General features: G+C 36.3%; 1 protein-coding gene across 2 annotated transcripts in view; it reads left to right on the forward strand.

Moving 5' to 3' along the window:
• The window catches only part of LOC140328270 (vertebrate ancient opsin-like), a 74280-nt gene extending 66824 nt beyond the window's left edge, over positions 1-7456 (forward strand). For both annotated transcript variants that reach the window (XM_072407727.1, XM_072407726.1), the window contains one exon: positions 5580-7456. In XM_072407727.1, coding sequence (XP_072263828.1) covers positions 5580-5855 — 276 coding nt within the window. In that variant the 3' untranslated portion in view covers positions 5856-7456. The remainder of the gene's footprint in view (positions 1-5579) is intronic.
• Positions 7457-17893: the final 10437 nt, after the last annotated feature.

Below are 17893 nucleotides of genomic sequence, written 5' to 3' on the forward strand. Positions count from 1 at the left end.
GTTAATCTTGAACTTCATCTCTAAAAAGTATTAGCTGTGAGGATTGGGTTTAGCATTACCATGTTTTTTTAAAAACCATAATGAAATGCATTGTTTCTGTAGTACCTATGGGTTTAAAGATGCCAAGGCAGATTTTGCTTAGACCAGTCCCCTAAATGGGGAAGGGGGTTGAGATGTACACAGAAGCCTTAGTAAATGGAGGACTGTGGTAGAAAAAGCATGGGGAAAGCTAACATATTTCATAGGAAGAGATTTTTAGAGAGTTTTACTGCAGTATAGCTTTTCTATTTACCTTTGTCCTGTGGCTGGCCTAAATTGCACTGCTGTGCCATCTGCGGTCTCCAATTTTTGTAGTAAAACACCTGCATATACTTTTTCCTGTGGTACACTATGATAATTTCTACTGCTGGCCTATTACATTGCCTGATTTGCAGTCTATTAAATCTTAAGGAGAACTTGAAAGAAATTTACAGGCAGCAGGGGAGTTTTGATTCAGGAACAACAGCGACAGCCACAGAAAGCTACTGTACAATTTCTATCTACCAGTTGTTGGTAAGCTATCTAAAAAAACTTTATTTTCACACTGAAATGATCAGGATGCTGTATGTATGCCAAGCTAACTGTAAAAGAAATTAAAATATTCCAAAGTACACTGTCACCCAGACTGTCAGTGAAATGTTTACTATCCCCATATACCCTGTACAGCTTTCATGCATGTTATTGAAAGTATCCAAGTATTTTTTTTGTTGCTATTGAAGCAGAATGAAAATACCCCTCTCCCTCTTTACTTTGTAATGGCATGTTTGTCATAGCGTAGAATAAAACTTCCCATACTTTTTTAAACTACTCCTAGGGTAAAATATAATTTGCTGAATCATTGAGGACTTGAACCTGGGCATCCATGAATCCATCAGTGAAAAACTACCTTCAAACAACATAGTATGAGGATGGCATCTAGCTCAGTGGTCGCCAACATTTTAGTTGTCATGAACCACAAATTTCATGGATTCTGGACCGCGCATGCACGGGGAGTCAGGTGTCACTCAAAAGGGGAAGACACTTCCCCCAGAGTGACGTCATGATGCCAGAACCCAACCACTCTCCCATCACAGGTCTAGATCTACAATGGGAGAGTGGGAAGGTTGTGTTCAGAGATACAAGCCACCCACCGCCCTGAGCCTGCGATCCGTACAGGAGACATGGCCTGAGGTTCTGGCTGGTGTGCCCCCAAAGCGGGGTCCTTCTACTGGCCACTGATCTATCTCATATCACTGTACATAACATAGGCACTTACAGAATCTGTCATATTTGAGCTGGTCATTGATTAACAGCAGGCCGTGTTATCAGTATAGTTTACAGTTTAAAGCTAGTGATAAGCAGTATTCCTTACAAATAAAATAGTGGAGGCTTAGTACCAACTATCAGAAATTATAACAAAATATATTTTTTCCCAGTATCTTTTGCTTCCTAGAAATACCAAAGTAGTGTATTTTTGTTTTTGGTTTGGATGGAAGGGAATGGCCAGCACAACATTCTTGACTTCAATGGAGTTCTGCACCATAGTTGTCATTCATCTGCGCTGATGAAATATAGCTTCCAGGAGACCTATTTAAAAGGTATAGTTAACATAAAGATGCTGAAGAATGGGGCACACCTTGCAACCATGATGAACAGCAGTAGTAGATTAGTGATTCCTGGTCCTATATAGCTTCAAGGGCATAAATAGAACACTGGTTTTGGTAAAACATTGACAGTACTTTGAAGATTTGATGTCTGTCCTTCGAAACATTGTGTTCCTTACTATAGTTGTCTGTAATGGAAGTCTAAACTGACATTTCTTTGGAAACGTTCCTCTATTTTTCCTGTGCTTTCATGGGTAATTGAAATTCAGCAGATCAAAAACAGTAAAATATGCACATTCTTTTTTTGCAAAGTAAATGATATGTAGGGATGTTAGCAGCAAAGGAACCTCTATCAATAATGTTTGTGCCTTTATGATACAGTGCCTTTGCATTCTATTGATGCTGATTACTTTGGTTGTCAAACCACAAGGTTGTTCTCAATAACCTTTACACTATTGCAGTTTGTTCTAGGTTGTTAAAAGAATGACAGAATCTACTCTTTTATAAATTCTGTTTTCTACAGCTGAGTCTCGGGAATCAGGGATTTTTGGGAAATGACTGTGTGTTATGTGTTCTCTATAAAATATAAAAGACACATTCTGTTATCTGTAAATATTTTTTACAATAAGAGGTGTAATGTATACAGGAGAGGGTAAAATGCCGCCACTTGCAGGATGTAAGTCTTATCATGAACATTAATGTTATAATTATTTTTGAAAAGTCAGATTTGTTTATCCGTGGGCTGCCAGATAAACTTAGGCTACGTACACACGTGCAATGTTTCTCGTCCAATATTTGGCTCAGCGCTGATATCAGACAAAGAATCTGGGGTGTGTAAAGTGCTCCTGGCGGATCCATGGATGATGTATGATAGTAATGCAAGTAAAGGGGAGAGAGCGTAATGGGGTGCCACTCTGTCATTCTCCACCTCCCCTCGCCATAGAGCAGAACTACGTACAACACTCGTTCATGCATCTTTCAGTTGTTCGTCATTGGAATGGATTGTGAAAGCTCCATTTCACAGACAATTATTGCATGTGTGTACTTATCCTTAATCTAAGCTTTGTTGTTTTTTTGTGATTATGTTTTAATGAAATATTGACATTGGTTTGACTATTTTATGTAAAGCACTGCAGAACATAAAATCAAAATGTTCCTCTTGCTCTAGTAAATTCTCTGTTATATGATTATTACTTCTGGGAGAAGAATAAGTATCTGAAATAAGTAAACTTGCTTTCTTTTGGAACCTGCACCACAGGAAGGGGCCACACTCTGCTCTTTCCATTGTGAGGTGTAGGAGATATATAGCAGGCGATAAACTTCCTATTGCTAAGTCAAAAAAGCAAGATGATGGATGAACTGAGCAGCAGAATGGTTTTTGTCTCACATGTAAAGCTCTCCCTCTGAACAAGTTATGACATAATCATGCAAATTATCTGCAACCAGCACTAATCATACTAAGGAAATTATATTTTTTACAGGTAGGTAGGATAACTCAATGGTCAGTATAGATTTGGAGAGGTATTTGTTGGCAGATTGTAAATCTAATGTAAAGCAGAATGAAACCCTTTATTTAAAAAATGTGATCAAGCAATGTGCTATCTGCAATAAAATCCCATCTGCAATTTTTCCTTATTTTTTATTTGCACTCACCTGTACTCAATCTGTTGTGGGTGCAGCCATCTTCTTCTAGGTGTAGGAGTTTAGTGGAAGTAATTTTTTGACAGCTTAGGACAGCAATCAGGCAGGTAAGAATGCTTATCGCAGAAGGGACAATGCCTGCATCTTTCTGCAATAAAGCCCTGCCTGATCACAAATGTTGAAAGTGAAATTTTTAGTTTGGCTTTAAGGCATTAAATTGGATCTGCTACATTGCTTTCTAACATACATAGCAGAAATACCAAATCAAATTATGATTTTGTATGTAACAGTACCTAAAAACTGACTGATTTAGAGCCACTTAATTTGAATAAAAATGTAGCCAAAATATTACATAATACTACAATGACTGCTGGAACAAAGCCTTCGGAAGCCCTCACATGTAATGAGTGAATCTGGTCCCCACATAAATCAAGGATCAATATCAAGGATACATGATAGTATTCATTTCAAAGGAATGCCAGCTCAAACAGTAAAAAAGTGTAATAACTGCACCATTGAAGCTGTAAGAATATAAAAGTGCAATTGCACATTAGAGACCCATTTAACTTGTTACACATTTATTTCTTTCCTGCAGTGTTCAATCGGACCTCCTGTGTACTAAATACATAAAATGTCCTGAAGAAAAAACATCCTTTTACTGTTTGAGTTCATGACTAGGGTAGCTCGGACCTTTTTGCCCAAGACTTCCCCCCACACATAAAACCACCCCACCCCACTTGCCAGCCCCCCTTACATAACAATGACACCTGTTGCACTTAAAATGGCTGGCAAGCAGCCGTTTATTTAACAATAAGAAACCAAATAACTATTTCCATAAAATATAACTCTGTGTATGTATATATATATACATACACATAAAATAAAATAACATCCACATAACATATAAATTTACATCTTTATTAACATAATAACACAATCCCTAACACAACACCAACAGTTTAACCCAAACAACTAGGTTGCCGGTCCGGAAGGTAAAGTCCGCATCACCATTACATTGCCAATCTTGAGCAATACCATCATGCCACCCTGGCTCCTAGTAGCCCAGCACTGCCTCAGAAGCATACACTGTTCATTAGTTAAAGGGGGACCCCACCAACTTGGGTGCCCCCACCATATTTAACCCAGGACTCTTACCTTCCACCAGACCTCAACCGCCTACCCCAACTCCTTTTAACAGGACGAATGGGTGGGAAATTTCTTCCCTCAAAAAACGGTCCCTAACTTTTGTTTCTAACTGTTTATAACCCTTCTTCTCTCCACCCCCTTTACTTCGGACCTGACCCTCTCTCTATCCCCTCCTTTCTCTGTAATTCAAAACTTTAACCATTACCCCCCTATCTTGGGCAGCCCGTGCACTCCTATCATGCCGCCCCTTAGCTTAGTTCCTTGCTACGGGCCTCTCTGTATCCTGACAGCATCAGGAGAAATACACATAGTTGTCTATGGTGTTCTCCTGCACACATGTGGACAGCAAAAAAAATCTTTAAGCAGACAAGGTGTAAATAGGTGTGGTGGGTTGCAACACAAAATGATTGAGACCAGTATGCCAAAAAACTGAAAACTGCAGCACCTATTATGCCTATATATCCATATTATGCCCAACAGCTGACAGCCAGTACTGCACTCTGCTCCTTATTGTCAACACATACCAAGGGCAATTTCTGGGAGAGGGGGAAAACCATTTCATTATGGTTTTTAAAAAAACATGGTAATGCTAAACTCAATCCTCACAGCTAATACTTTTTAGAGATGACGTTCAAGATTAACAGAATTCAGGAATAATGTGATTCCATGCAAAGTGTTCTGACCGACATTCAAACTTGGGACCCAGTACAGAGAGTAATATAGCTCCAGACTCCATTGTGAAAATTGACCATTTGATTTCCTGACCAATGTAGGAGGTCTGTGAAGGGTTCAGTTTCCAATTCCCAAGTTTTAAGGAAAAATCATGACAGAAACAGAGTCTTCTGTAACTTTTTTCCCAAAATGCCACTTGCCTGGCCATTGTTGGTACCACAAGTTCCAAATCTAAATTAGTTAATTCTTCAAATAAAAGAACTGGGAAACAATTGCCGGTAAGCCTGTGTGATAAGTAGTTTGTTATTCAAAGACAATACAAAATGCTTTTATTTTGCATTTTTCTAGACCAACCCCACAAAAAATGTTAATAAAACCATTGATGATGGTATATAAAGGTATTTATAATTTTATTCAACACAAATATATTTTTGTTTTTACCTAGCACGTTTTTGTCATAAATATGTAGCAAGTATGATAATATTATCTTCTTCTCAGTTCTATAGATGCTTCATTGCCCTACTCCATTGCAGCAGTGCTCCTCAAACCTCAAGTATAAAAGGCTCCTCCAAAACCACCAAAATCTGCTTGGCAACACGTAAGCTTCCTGAGAACCAGATCTGCAACGCTGCTTCCTCAAAATGTCCTACCTCAGAAGAAGACAAAAACTCCACTGCAAATACAAAACCAGCCCCCCATTGCCAAGAAGAGACAAAAACATGGCATCTACAACAAAAACCATCTGTCATCTTGGTGGCCCATTACACACCCTAATTTATTGACTAGGAGAACACTAAAACACTAAGAAAAGACACTCGTAGCACAGTTTCCTATCAGAAAAACCCAGTATGTCACAAAAGGATTATAATGTACTAGCTGTACACCTGTGCATGTCAATCCTTGCTTGGGGCCTTTATTTACTGTTCTTTGTTTCTCAAGGGGCTTATGCACTTTTTTCATCTGAAATGCTATTACAGTATTTGGACTATAGATAGCAGAATCAGACTGAAAAGAATGTCCTAAATGCTTGACTTTGCCTATTTGGACATCTCCAATTGGATAACCAAAGCAGAACCAAATCTGTCTGTAGCATTCATGAGCATTGTTGAGGTTTTTGAGCTCCAGACCATCTGGGCAGAGAACAAACTGCAATACCAAATACTTTGATTGTATGCTAAAGGAGAACTCCAGTCATGGTCAGAATTATAAGCAAACAAATACATTTTATTTGCATATATGAGCTCCAGGTATATGGGTTTCACTGTATATTGATCTAATTTTAATTATGTATCTATGGGTAGGCACTCTGTGTTGGTAGATGCATACAATGGTTTAAAATAAGGCCATAGTGAAGTCGGTGAGATGCTAAATAATACATGGTTACTGGGGTGGAATAAAACTGTCCTGTATATTTGTGTTTGTTTTATTATAGATTCCTTTAAGTTTAAACTAGACTTTAGTCCAATGCTGGTAAGTACATTACAGGTATTACAATTAAACCTACAATAACAGGCAAATCATTGTGCACTGCTAAAACAGTGACAGTTCTCATCACTTAGTTCTGTATTCTAGTATAAATAGGGTCATGAGAAACCAAAGAACAATTACTGCTATTTTTAGTGGCAAAATGTTTAAATTACACAAATTTGTTTTGGAACCCAGCACATGTATAATGATATAAAAAAATGCAGCAGCTCTTTAAAGAATCATGAACCAAAAAAACATTTATTATATATTATCTGAGCCTGGCCCACTTAAACAATGAATATTTTTACAGCTTATTTATGTACATTTATAGGACTAGGTCCAAAATCGCTAAATTCCTTTGCCATAGGGCAAAGACCTAAAAAAGTAGTCTCAAATAATAAGTTATTCACCCACCCTATTTAATATTTACGTTTTGTTTTGACTGGAGTTATTCTTTAACTATAAAGCTATATTATATATAGAGTTATGATTTTAAACCGAATAAAAATTATGCTCTTAACTTAGCTATATATTCCTATAATGTAGAAAACTTGAGCTTATTTGGAAAGATCAGAGTGTTTACATTTGTTTTGTCATTGATGTATTGTGTGAAAAACACACTAGATTTTTGCATTTTTTACAGTTTGTTTTTTTTCTTTTTAGAGTTTTGTATTTTATTATTTGAATGTTTCTGAATGTATAGTATATGTTGTCCTGAGAGATACTGCCTAAAATCAGTGTTTTATGTAAATTATAGTGTATTGTGCAATGTACAGTGGTATGTAAAAAAAGATTGTATTTTTATGTCTGTTATATTCCTAATAATACCTTTCAATGTATATATGTGTATAACAATGTCTTATTGTCTGTTCATGTGAATTGCTGCTATTCAGTGAAATCTGCATATATCAGTGTGTATTAAAAATGTAGCTTTCTAAAATACAGCATTCTTTATCAAGCTTGTCTACCATTAGGATTTACAATATTCAGTTTAGATCAGTACTTTAGGCATCTTACAGTCATGTAACCCATGTACACATGCTGGGAAAATATCTGTCCTCAGCTACCATCTTGCTGGATTAGCTGAATGCAATGCCATGAGCTCCACCCACCTAGAACTCTTGACAATCTACAGTGGGGAACAGCCGGTGCTTGATGTGAAGCAAGCACCACTGGATCGATCGTTGTGGGATTCTATTTTAACATTGCTGAATCCTACAAAGGTAAGTATTACGTAAAAAAAAAGAACATTTTTCAGTGTGTAGTTTTTTTGTTTTAACCTATTGTGGGAATAGGTACCCATTCCCCAGGCTGAGGAGGCATATATCTGGGGGGCTCTTTTTAAAGAGGATTTCCTGGTTCCAAATAAACTTCCTACCTGCAGACCTCTACAACACAGGGGTGATATAGTGGCCCACCTTCTCTAAACTTAGATCATCTAGAACCATCCTCAGTCTGTGTGACTTTACAGTGATACCAGAAGATCGGTGATGAGCTGAAATCTATGTTTCCCTGTATGCTTCTATTAACATGCTTCTTATCAGTACATGAACCGATTGGTTTCTTGTGGTGCTTATCCCTCTCACACTCCCAGCTTTTTTCTACAGGGACTATAAGAGGTTGATATTAGGACCAACTGATGTAGTTACACTGCATTCGTTTACAGTATACATTTAGTAATGTTGTAATGAATATAGACTTTCATTACTTTGTGTGTTTTATATTTGCCTAAAGTTCAGTGTTTATTACCAATTGCACCAATTATACTAACTAAGGGGTCTAGTTTTAAATCAGTAAATCTGACATTCACCAAACATATTCTGGAGAAAAATCTAGGACCATGTTTTTTTCAATGGCAGTTATTAATTCCTAAGCAGTGTGGATTTGGTGAATATTTAATTCACTGTTGTATAAATAGAACCCTAAGTTTATAATCTGGTGCAGGGGTGCCCAACAGGTGGATCACAATCTACCGGTAGATCACAAAGGCAACGTGAGTTCATTGCGGAGCCCTTCCTTTCAAAATAAACTCTACCACGCACAGGAGTTATTAAGTCCAAGTTTTTTTAACTTGGTAGATCATTTTGACTTGGACATTCTAAAATTAGCTTGCAAGCCAAAAAAAAGTGTGGGCACCCCTGATCTAGTATAACCTTTCTCTGCCTTTTTACCATTGGGCACCTTTGCTATAATTACTATATCCACAGCTCACTGTACATTACTCTTACATTGCTAGTGGCCAGTGGAAGACATGTTACAGATAGCCAAATGATTAGATATGTCAGTGCTAACTGACCTGAGAGGTACAAATTGCTCATTGCTCAAGGAACCCCTAACAACCTCTGGTTGAGAAACTCCAGAACAAAAAGACCCAGGTTGAGAAACACTGGTCTAGAGAATAGATTAAGATCAAACTTTTATTAAGAAGCCAATTAATGTAAAAATTCAGAAAACACTTTATACATATACGGATAATCCATTCCGAAAAAAAATGCTATTTAAATGCACTGTTGTCCCAAGTGTTGAGATGTCGGTGAAAAATTGTTTTGCAAAAGTCAAAAACACTAGATTTGTTTGTTGGTAACATTGGCAACACTACCATTCTTCTCTTCAATTTTTGTTGCAGGATTCACAAAAAAGTAAGTTTAATTATCGAACATTGCCAAACATCCTCATCTACACTGAAGTCTACCTAAAATATTTTTTCTAAACAAAACCTTTAGACCTTTATATGCAAAAGGAGAACTTGTTAAATAATGAAAAAGCTTTATTCACTGTACTAAAAATTGTAAAAGTTATTTTTGAAGCATTAAAAATATAAAAAAACATACATTTAAAAAGGTATTTGTAATGTTGTTGACTTGGATTTGACTGTCCTTTTCTTTTTATCTTAAACTTAGTGACCAGAAGGCTTTTTATGAAGATTTTTATTGTTCATATCTCATTAAATAAACTTTATAGTCTCAGTGACTATAATTTATTCAGGGACACATCAATGTAATATAGCAGAAAGTTATTTTCCCTGTATCATAATTATAAGCACTTGTGTAGGTATTTATATGTCGGGAAATATAAGAATACAATTATGTCTCAGTCCAACCTCCCAATTACTTACATTTTGTTTGTTTTGAATACTATCTTTACTATCTTTATCTAAATTTATTGAAATGCAGTTACACCTACCACAGCAAAGCAGTATTGCTATTCATTTGTCCTTGTGTTATTAATACATAACTCTTGTTTGTTCCTGTTTATAATTATATGTGTTGGTGCAGAGGCCATAGCAGCTGGTAAATTAAAGAATGACATTGTAACAGCCAGATAGTAGATGAAACAGCATTACACATTTTAGGAGAGAAGTCAGGAGCTCATCTCATTGCTCAGCTACCTCCTGCTCTGGTCTGCCTACATTTATTTACAGCTTGAATTCACTTTGTTTTTGACTGTTCCTTCTGTCAGCTCTTCAGCTACATTCTAATATCCACACAATCTACTTTCCCTATCATGGGTATAGTCTAATGGAATTTACAGGAGGATTCCTCTTAAACTACGTACACATGTCCAATGATTCTCGCTCGATAACGGCTCAGGGCCGATATCGGACGACAATCTGGCGTGTGTACAGCGCTTGTCGTCCATCATCTGAACGACCATCCTGGCGGATCCACCGATGATGGACAACAAACGATCGTAATGCAAGGCAAGGGGAAAAGCACGCAGCAGGGTGCCGCTCCGTCCTTTTCCTCCTCTGCTGCTGTATGTACAGTGCTCGTTCATGCATCGTGCAGTGCTTAGTCGTTGGAAAGGATCGTGAAAGATCCCTTCCAAAGACTATAATTGCATGTGTGTATGCAGCTTTAAATAGATAAATGTGCTTGGTGGGGTAAGTTTTTTGTTTTGTTTACAAGAAGTCTTTAAATGTTCACATCATCATGATTTACCAACAATGTTATTTTAAATAAACAATTTAAAGAAAAACTGTTCTTTTAAAACACTTTCCTACATCCCTACTTATGTGGCGCATTCAAATTAAAGAGATTTTACTTTGCTAATATTTTTCTTTCAAACACATTTTTATCTCTTTCAGAAAAGCTTCGGCAGAGCAAATATACAGCATGTTTTTGCATGTTATTCCTTTTATTTGTGGGACTGAGACTTTGGACTGTGATCTGATTATCCTATACTTAGTTTGATAATATTTCTTTTCTATTATTTAGCTGGCGTCACATAAACGTAATATCTTTTGAAATATAAACATTGAGCTTCTTGTTCTCCTTTGCAAAATGTACCCTATGTGTTATAATTGGTCATATTTTTGTCTCTGGCTTATAATAGAAAATAACAGTATTGTTATTACTATTATTTTGCCTCAAGAGAACTATTCAGCATGAGATCAATACATTGTTGAAACTTTTCTATTACACAAAAAAGTTACCACTGTCCCTGATTAAACAGTGTGGTTATGTACTGGAAAATCCACATTCAGTTAAAGTAGTTGGCATTACCGTGCATTTATAGTCCTTCTTGTAAAGAGCTTCATGTGATGAAACATGTAATGTTATTATTTGTTTTCTGGGCATCTGGAGTCAGCAGACTGAAGATACATTTTTTACATCTACTTTGACAGTTAACATCTCCTAATATAGATTTATTCATAACTTTACCAGCAAAGCTAAATATCACAATATCAATATTAACACAAAATCATGTCAAAATAATAAATTAAATACATTTAAAAAAAAAAAAAAAATTATTAATAAACTTTGACATGATTTTGTGTTTAAAACTTTATTATACTCATACTATTATATTTTACTGTGAAATACATTTTTGTTAAAGACAATGTCCTGCTTTTAGACAATTAAATCCAGTGTATTGCATTCAAAACAGTTATTTTGTATTGAATGCAATACAAAATAATTTGAAATTCCTGCCGCGCCCCTAGCGATGGCCTGCAGGCACCGTTGTCACCAGGAACTCCTGGGAAAAATGTCAGCGCAGTCACCAGGAGACAGATCGACGAAGAGGACGTGGCCAGAGGATTACAGGACACTGGAGGACGTCGGGGGATGCTGATGGGACCAGGTAAGCCTTTATTTTTTTAACTACCTTGCCACTCAGGAAGTTAATGCAGAACTAACTAATCAATAAAAAAACACCTTTATAGGTGGAAAACCGTTGTTCCTTTTGCAACCCCAGTCCAGTTACTCCTGTGCTATCCTGTTTTCCTTCTTCAGTGTGGTGCAGACTGAACAGCGGGTTCCGCAATCTTTTTCCTTTTCTTTCAGGTTGTTCCACATCATTCTATCTCACACTGCATGTGTTACGGGGCATTCAAAAAAAGGAAAAGAAAAATGTTCCGATCTAACTGCACATTCGTAAGATTGGCTTTCATTTTACATCATGCATGCCCTTCTGTGCATGTCCAAGATTGGGCAAGCACAAAATGAGCAGCCTCTTGGGATAGGTGACATATGTTTCCCAGGAGGCTGCACGTTTTCCATTCAATCTTTACCGCTGTGGGAATGGGTTATTTCAAAAAATACAACAAGCCTTCTTTTTATATAAAGTAAAAATGCAGTGATAAATTTGCTATTCAAGAATCAGATTACCTATGAATATTGTATTATTTTTTATAAAGACAAAAAGCAAATCTTTTAGAGAAAAGTATTAAATGGATCCACAAGACAATAATTAAGAAAATACAGCTGTTTGTAGATTTAAAAAATATTTGTTAGAAGGCTAACACTCCAATAATGGAGTGAGGGGGTCAGTAATCCTCCAACAAAAAAGTACATTTTAGATTTTAAGCAAGAGAGAGTTTTTTATTCTAAAGACCAAAAGAAAATATTAGAGAACAGAATTAAATTAATCTACATAGCAATAATTAATAAATTCCAGACTTACAGACTTACAAATATTTGTTTGAAGGCTCACAGTAAAAAAGTATTGGTTATCCATTGCAAAATCTAATAGTTCAGAATGAAACTAAATATGGCTTTTAAAAGAAATAATCCACCTTTAACCCAGCATATTTAAATAGGGATTATTCTAATTATTTCAGGAAATAGGTACTGAAAAATTATAAAGGCATTAGATATTAAAATAAATGGTACAGAAATAAGCAAACACAATAAAAGACAAAGTTCTACTTTGGGTATTGAGAATTTGATTGTGAGGATTTTTACAGTAATATGTTGATATATTCAGTTACATATGAAACAGTCCTTTAGAGATACAAGACATAAATGAGATCAAATGAAAATGTAAACATTTTCCTGGAACATTTAAATAATCCAAGATGACACATAGAGATTGTAATACATGTTGTAAAGAAGGGGTTATTTCTTTTACATCTAATATAAAGTAAAATAACATTTTTTAGCAGATAGTTATTAGTAGCTGTTACCACTGCCAGAAGTTTTATGAAAAGAATTGTAAAAAGAGGTGGTCAAGGTAGTATGCATTGTGGCTGAAAATCAGGAAAGAAATTGTTTAGAACAGAAGAATGTAGTATGAAACAACTTTGGAAAGCTATTGGTGGAGCTGCAAAAATCCTGAAAAGAAACTTGATACTACTTTATTATGTATTGTGTGGGAATAATGTTATAAAAGTAATATAGAAAGTAAAAAGACAGAACCATTGTAAAATCGAATACAACTAGCTAGCTTTTGAAAGTGATCAATTGCATTTTGTGACAATAGTTTTTCCCCTGCTAGCGCTGTTAAGATTGCATTGTGAAAATAATTATACCTTTGTGCCAGGCTTTACTCAAAAGTCAGATTTTTTAGGGGTAACATATAATTCATAATGTAATATACACATTGCAGAAAACACAGCTGAGATGTGTCAGCTAAGACAACATGACCTTTTCATTGCATTTCCTTGGACAGCTTTAAATTACTAACCATCATCTGATCATTTTCAAGGGCATTCTGTAGTTTTAGATTTATTAATGTCAACAAGACGTGAATCCCTGCAGTCAAAATGATAAGACTGTAATTCATGATTGTTATCAATATATTTTAAAATAATCTTCCTTTATTGCATAAAACACAGAATTAGAAGATAAAAAAGCATACCCTGCATTTCAGAGAGAACGACATTACATACCGGTATGTGCTTATATGTGCAAAGATTTTGTCTATAATTCAGCTGCTTGGTCAGTGGGCATGGAAGGCAGAGGGACTATACAAATTACAAGAAACATAGCTAGATTGGACTGGACTGTTGGGGAAACATTGATGTGTGATTGTATGATTAGTGATTTGGGATAAAAAATATTTTATTTGCATTAGAAATACATTAAAAATACTTTAAAGAGAGCCAGGAACTAAAAGACATTTATGTCCAAAATCAACTTTTACAGAACAAAAAGCGAAGGTCAATCTCGAGGAACCAACATTTTGACAAAGGTTTTTTGACCTTGTTTTTTATTACTGTCTGTTACCCTGCTAGGTGATTTTCCTATCAGCTGATGACAAAAAAGTGAGGTCCCTATTTACCATGAAAAACAGCAGATGTGGGGAACTAAGAACATTTTTTTATATTTTTTCATCTTTACTTCTGGATCCTTCCAGCCTTGTAACAGGCTATGCAACCACAAAGTTTAAGGAATGTTTAGAGTAAAAAAATGTCCTTTTCTGCTCCTTCCCCTGTTCTAATATACAGCCACATTCCCCTAAGATCCCAGCCCATATAAGACCTGAAGCCTGCCCTTTGCAGCACCACATCTGTCTAAAGTTAGTTTTTAAACTTTTGCTTATTGATGTGTACATTGACAATGTTCCAATATTCCAATGTTCCCTTATTTATATCCAGTGATTTTTAAGTATACAAATCACTTAAACTTATATTTCAGCCATGCTATGCAGTACCAATAGGTGACTTCCCTATTAATATTTATTAACTATTACCACTATTATTAATATTACCTTTTATTTATAAAGTACATTCCATGTTCATAAAGACTTCATTTTTACTCAACCCCAAACTTATGGAGATATGGAAAAGTGACATACTAATTTTAACTTTCTATAAAAGAGTATATAAAATTAGCTAGTGTTTTTTTTTTCCCTAAATGCTTTTTTTCCTGTTTTAATGAATGTTGAGCACATAGCCTCCTGTAAATCCTACATCACATATCCCAGGAAGCCTCAGGCTGCTCCTTCTGCACATGCCTGATCTAGGGAAGATGGGGCTTTTTTCTGTAATGAAAAAAAAATGCTGTAGTCATGCATGCCAAGTGGGATCTGCTCTTTTTTTGTACACTTTTTTTTGCCACTTGATCTTGCTCATGCGTAGTGGGAGATTGGGTGATGTATGCAGAAGAAGATAAAGGAAGATGGCGGCACCAGGCGCTTTTTTTGTGCCAGTATGAAGGAAGAACCCAGGACAGTATGGGACTGAATCGAGGCTAGGAGTGGAGGGATTGGGTGCTCTGTGGAAGTAAAACTAGTTGGTATTTTTTCATTTTAATGAAAGTTCTGCTTTAAGCTCAATATTTGTAGACACATGATATAAACCTGTCACGTGACTATTTTGTTGATGGAAAAAATGAATACCTCATCCCTGCTCTACCTCAGATGCTGTTGGACACCTCACTATCTCGCCATGCATTTGAACAACATCCTCATATCTACGAGACTTACCACACATTCTAGATTACCTAGTTTAAATAGCACTTTTTCAATTGATGTAAGTATTGTGTACTTGAAGATACACATCTTTTCATAACTCATGACCCTACTAAACTTTAAATAAATCTCTAATAAAAAAATACCTACATTATCCAGTACTTGAGGCATTGGTGCAAAGCAGGACCAGTCCCATACCATGACCTAATAGTGCCAAGATTTCATTCCAGACAGCCGGTCCTGCATTATGCATAGCAGTGTGCCTGTACTGGGTAATGATATGCGGGGTGGTATGTATGTGTTAGGTTTAATACATAGCTGTGTGTATCCTAAGTAATATATGCAGGGCAGTGTGTATCAGCAGCTGATCTCTAATGCGGTGGATGAACAGTGAAGCCTCCAAGGTCAGATTATCTTAATAGAGTCATCTGAAATATTTCTAACTCCAGAGGCATTTGACATGAAGATGAAAATAATTGGCTCTTTCCTGCTGTGCTTTAAACATTTGCCAAAAGCATTTGGACAGCTTTGAAAATATTTGCAAGCGCCTGATAATTATGTGTGATTTTAACTTCTGAAAGATAACATAAGTCAATGTATTGAATTTAAGCAAAGCTATGAGTCTTCATCTAAGGACATTTGCCATTTTCTACGTTCACAGGAGGAACATACCTTTATTATAGAAATAGCGGTCGCTGTCCCACTGTTAGCAATGATTTAACATGTGAGGGCCCCGAGCTGGGAGTTGTATGTGCCTGGCAGCTGTACATCAGCTCTGTGAACATGTAGAGATGCTCTTCTGTGCTTTGTGCTTGTTGTTTTGATGTTCACCAGCTGTTCGGTGTCTCTGCACACCTGCTCTTGGTCTCTGAATGTCTCTGCTCTGAGTAATAGGGTCTCCAGTGATGGCAGGTAAGTGCACCATGTCTCACTCAAAGCAAGACATGTATATATATTATTATTATATACAAACTGAATTATAATAGTAGAATATGAAACACTTATTAAGAACAGAGATAGAGCTTGGTTGTAAAAAAAAAACCTATTAAAATAGAAACATAGTTATTAAAGCAAACGTCTGGCAAGTGTAAATTTAAATTTGTATATAAAATCCCATCATTATTTTTATGCACTATAAGTATTTGAATTATACCTGGCATCAGCCTTATGCAGCCTCAGTACAGCAGAGTTTACCCTAGGGGAAAGTGAAGTAGCATGAGGAGCAAATCAGTTAGGTTGCAGTGCTAAGAGAGCAGAATGAAAACATATAGGTTTATCTGTCTGCTGCTTCTTTTTTCGCCGTCAAGCTGGAGGCTGGAGATAGATGAGACTTGTAAATGTAACTGCAACAGATTTAAATTTAGATCTCTTATCCCACCAGACAGGAAAATCTGTTTGGCACTGCTGTATAATTTGCAGGAGGGAAATGACAGGAAATACATTTTCAGTGGCAGATATAGAGCTACCATATACTATAAGTATTTATTGGTGTATTTAGCCCAGGGTTTTGTTTTAAACATAAAGCTTCTGCTGTTTGCCTTCACATCACAACAAAACACAAAGTTTATGAAGGTTGGCATAAGGCTGTGGATACTGTGGGTAACCAAGTTTAACACTCATGGAAGTCTCTGGCTCTAGTAGAGTATATTAGTAGAGGTTTTCGTGTGTATGGAGTGTTGTGTTTGCCAACAGTGGGCCCCTGTGCACAAATGACTTTGGTCTACCCTGTGGAACAGATTTGAGGGTCTGTTGCTGGTGAGGAGGGTATAGGGCCCTTAGGCAATGGCACACCTTGCACCTCTCTATGTCCACCCCTGGGTAGCAGTATAGGTAAATCTGTTCTCGCTTTAGTTGTATGTATGCCTGTTTCCTATGTTTATAGCAGAGGCTCTTTAATACTAAAGTTCAGAGCACCCTAGAAGCCCCAAGCCACGGTTTTGTTCCTTTTAAAATTGAAAGCCTATAATAGCATTTTATGAGAGGTGACAGGCTGGTCTATGTTTAATAGTATTTTATATATTTATATATTATTGATCTGAATGTGTGTTTGGTCACAACGATCTGTGGTTGCAGGGGGTCTCCACAAACAGGTAGACTAAGAAGAGTCATAATTAAACCCTAACCTTGTCAATGCATATGTCCATGAACATTTTAGGCCCATGTACCTGAGGTTGCTCTTTTTGATGATCATCCACTGTTAGTATAGAGACCACAGATTTAGATTGGTCTACCTGTTAGTTTTTGTGCTTACACTCATATTAATAGATATGTGAAACTAACCATTTCTGGGTTATTGGAACTGCTAAGGTTATATGATGGTTTCACGCGAGCTGAGATGGGTTCTTTTACCCTTTGCTAATTATGAAAAGACCTAAGAGACATAACCCCCAGTAAACTCATGTCCTAAATAAACAGGTAAATAGAATAGAATATTTAGATTTATTTTATAGAAATGAAAAAAATAGGTATATAAAATTTATTCCTAGAAATCAATGGCAAGGTAGCATAGTCTGCCTTACCTATAAACACATGATTACTCATGTTGTAATAAGGAATGCAGTAAACCTGTGCAAATATCTCACCAAATATGAAACTGAGAGTTGTAAACCTAATTTGTAAAAAAGCTGTTTTATTATAAAGTTCTACTCCACTTTCTGTTAAAACCTCCCATATCCACCACCCAGCTCCTTTCCTTGGAATCATTTAAT

The sequence above is a fragment of the Pyxicephalus adspersus genome, chromosome 4, assembly GCF_032062135.1.
Source record: "Pyxicephalus adspersus chromosome 4, UCB_Pads_2.0, whole genome shotgun sequence".
In the NCBI taxonomy this organism is placed as follows: Eukaryota; Metazoa; Chordata; class Amphibia; order Anura; family Pyxicephalidae; genus Pyxicephalus; species Pyxicephalus adspersus.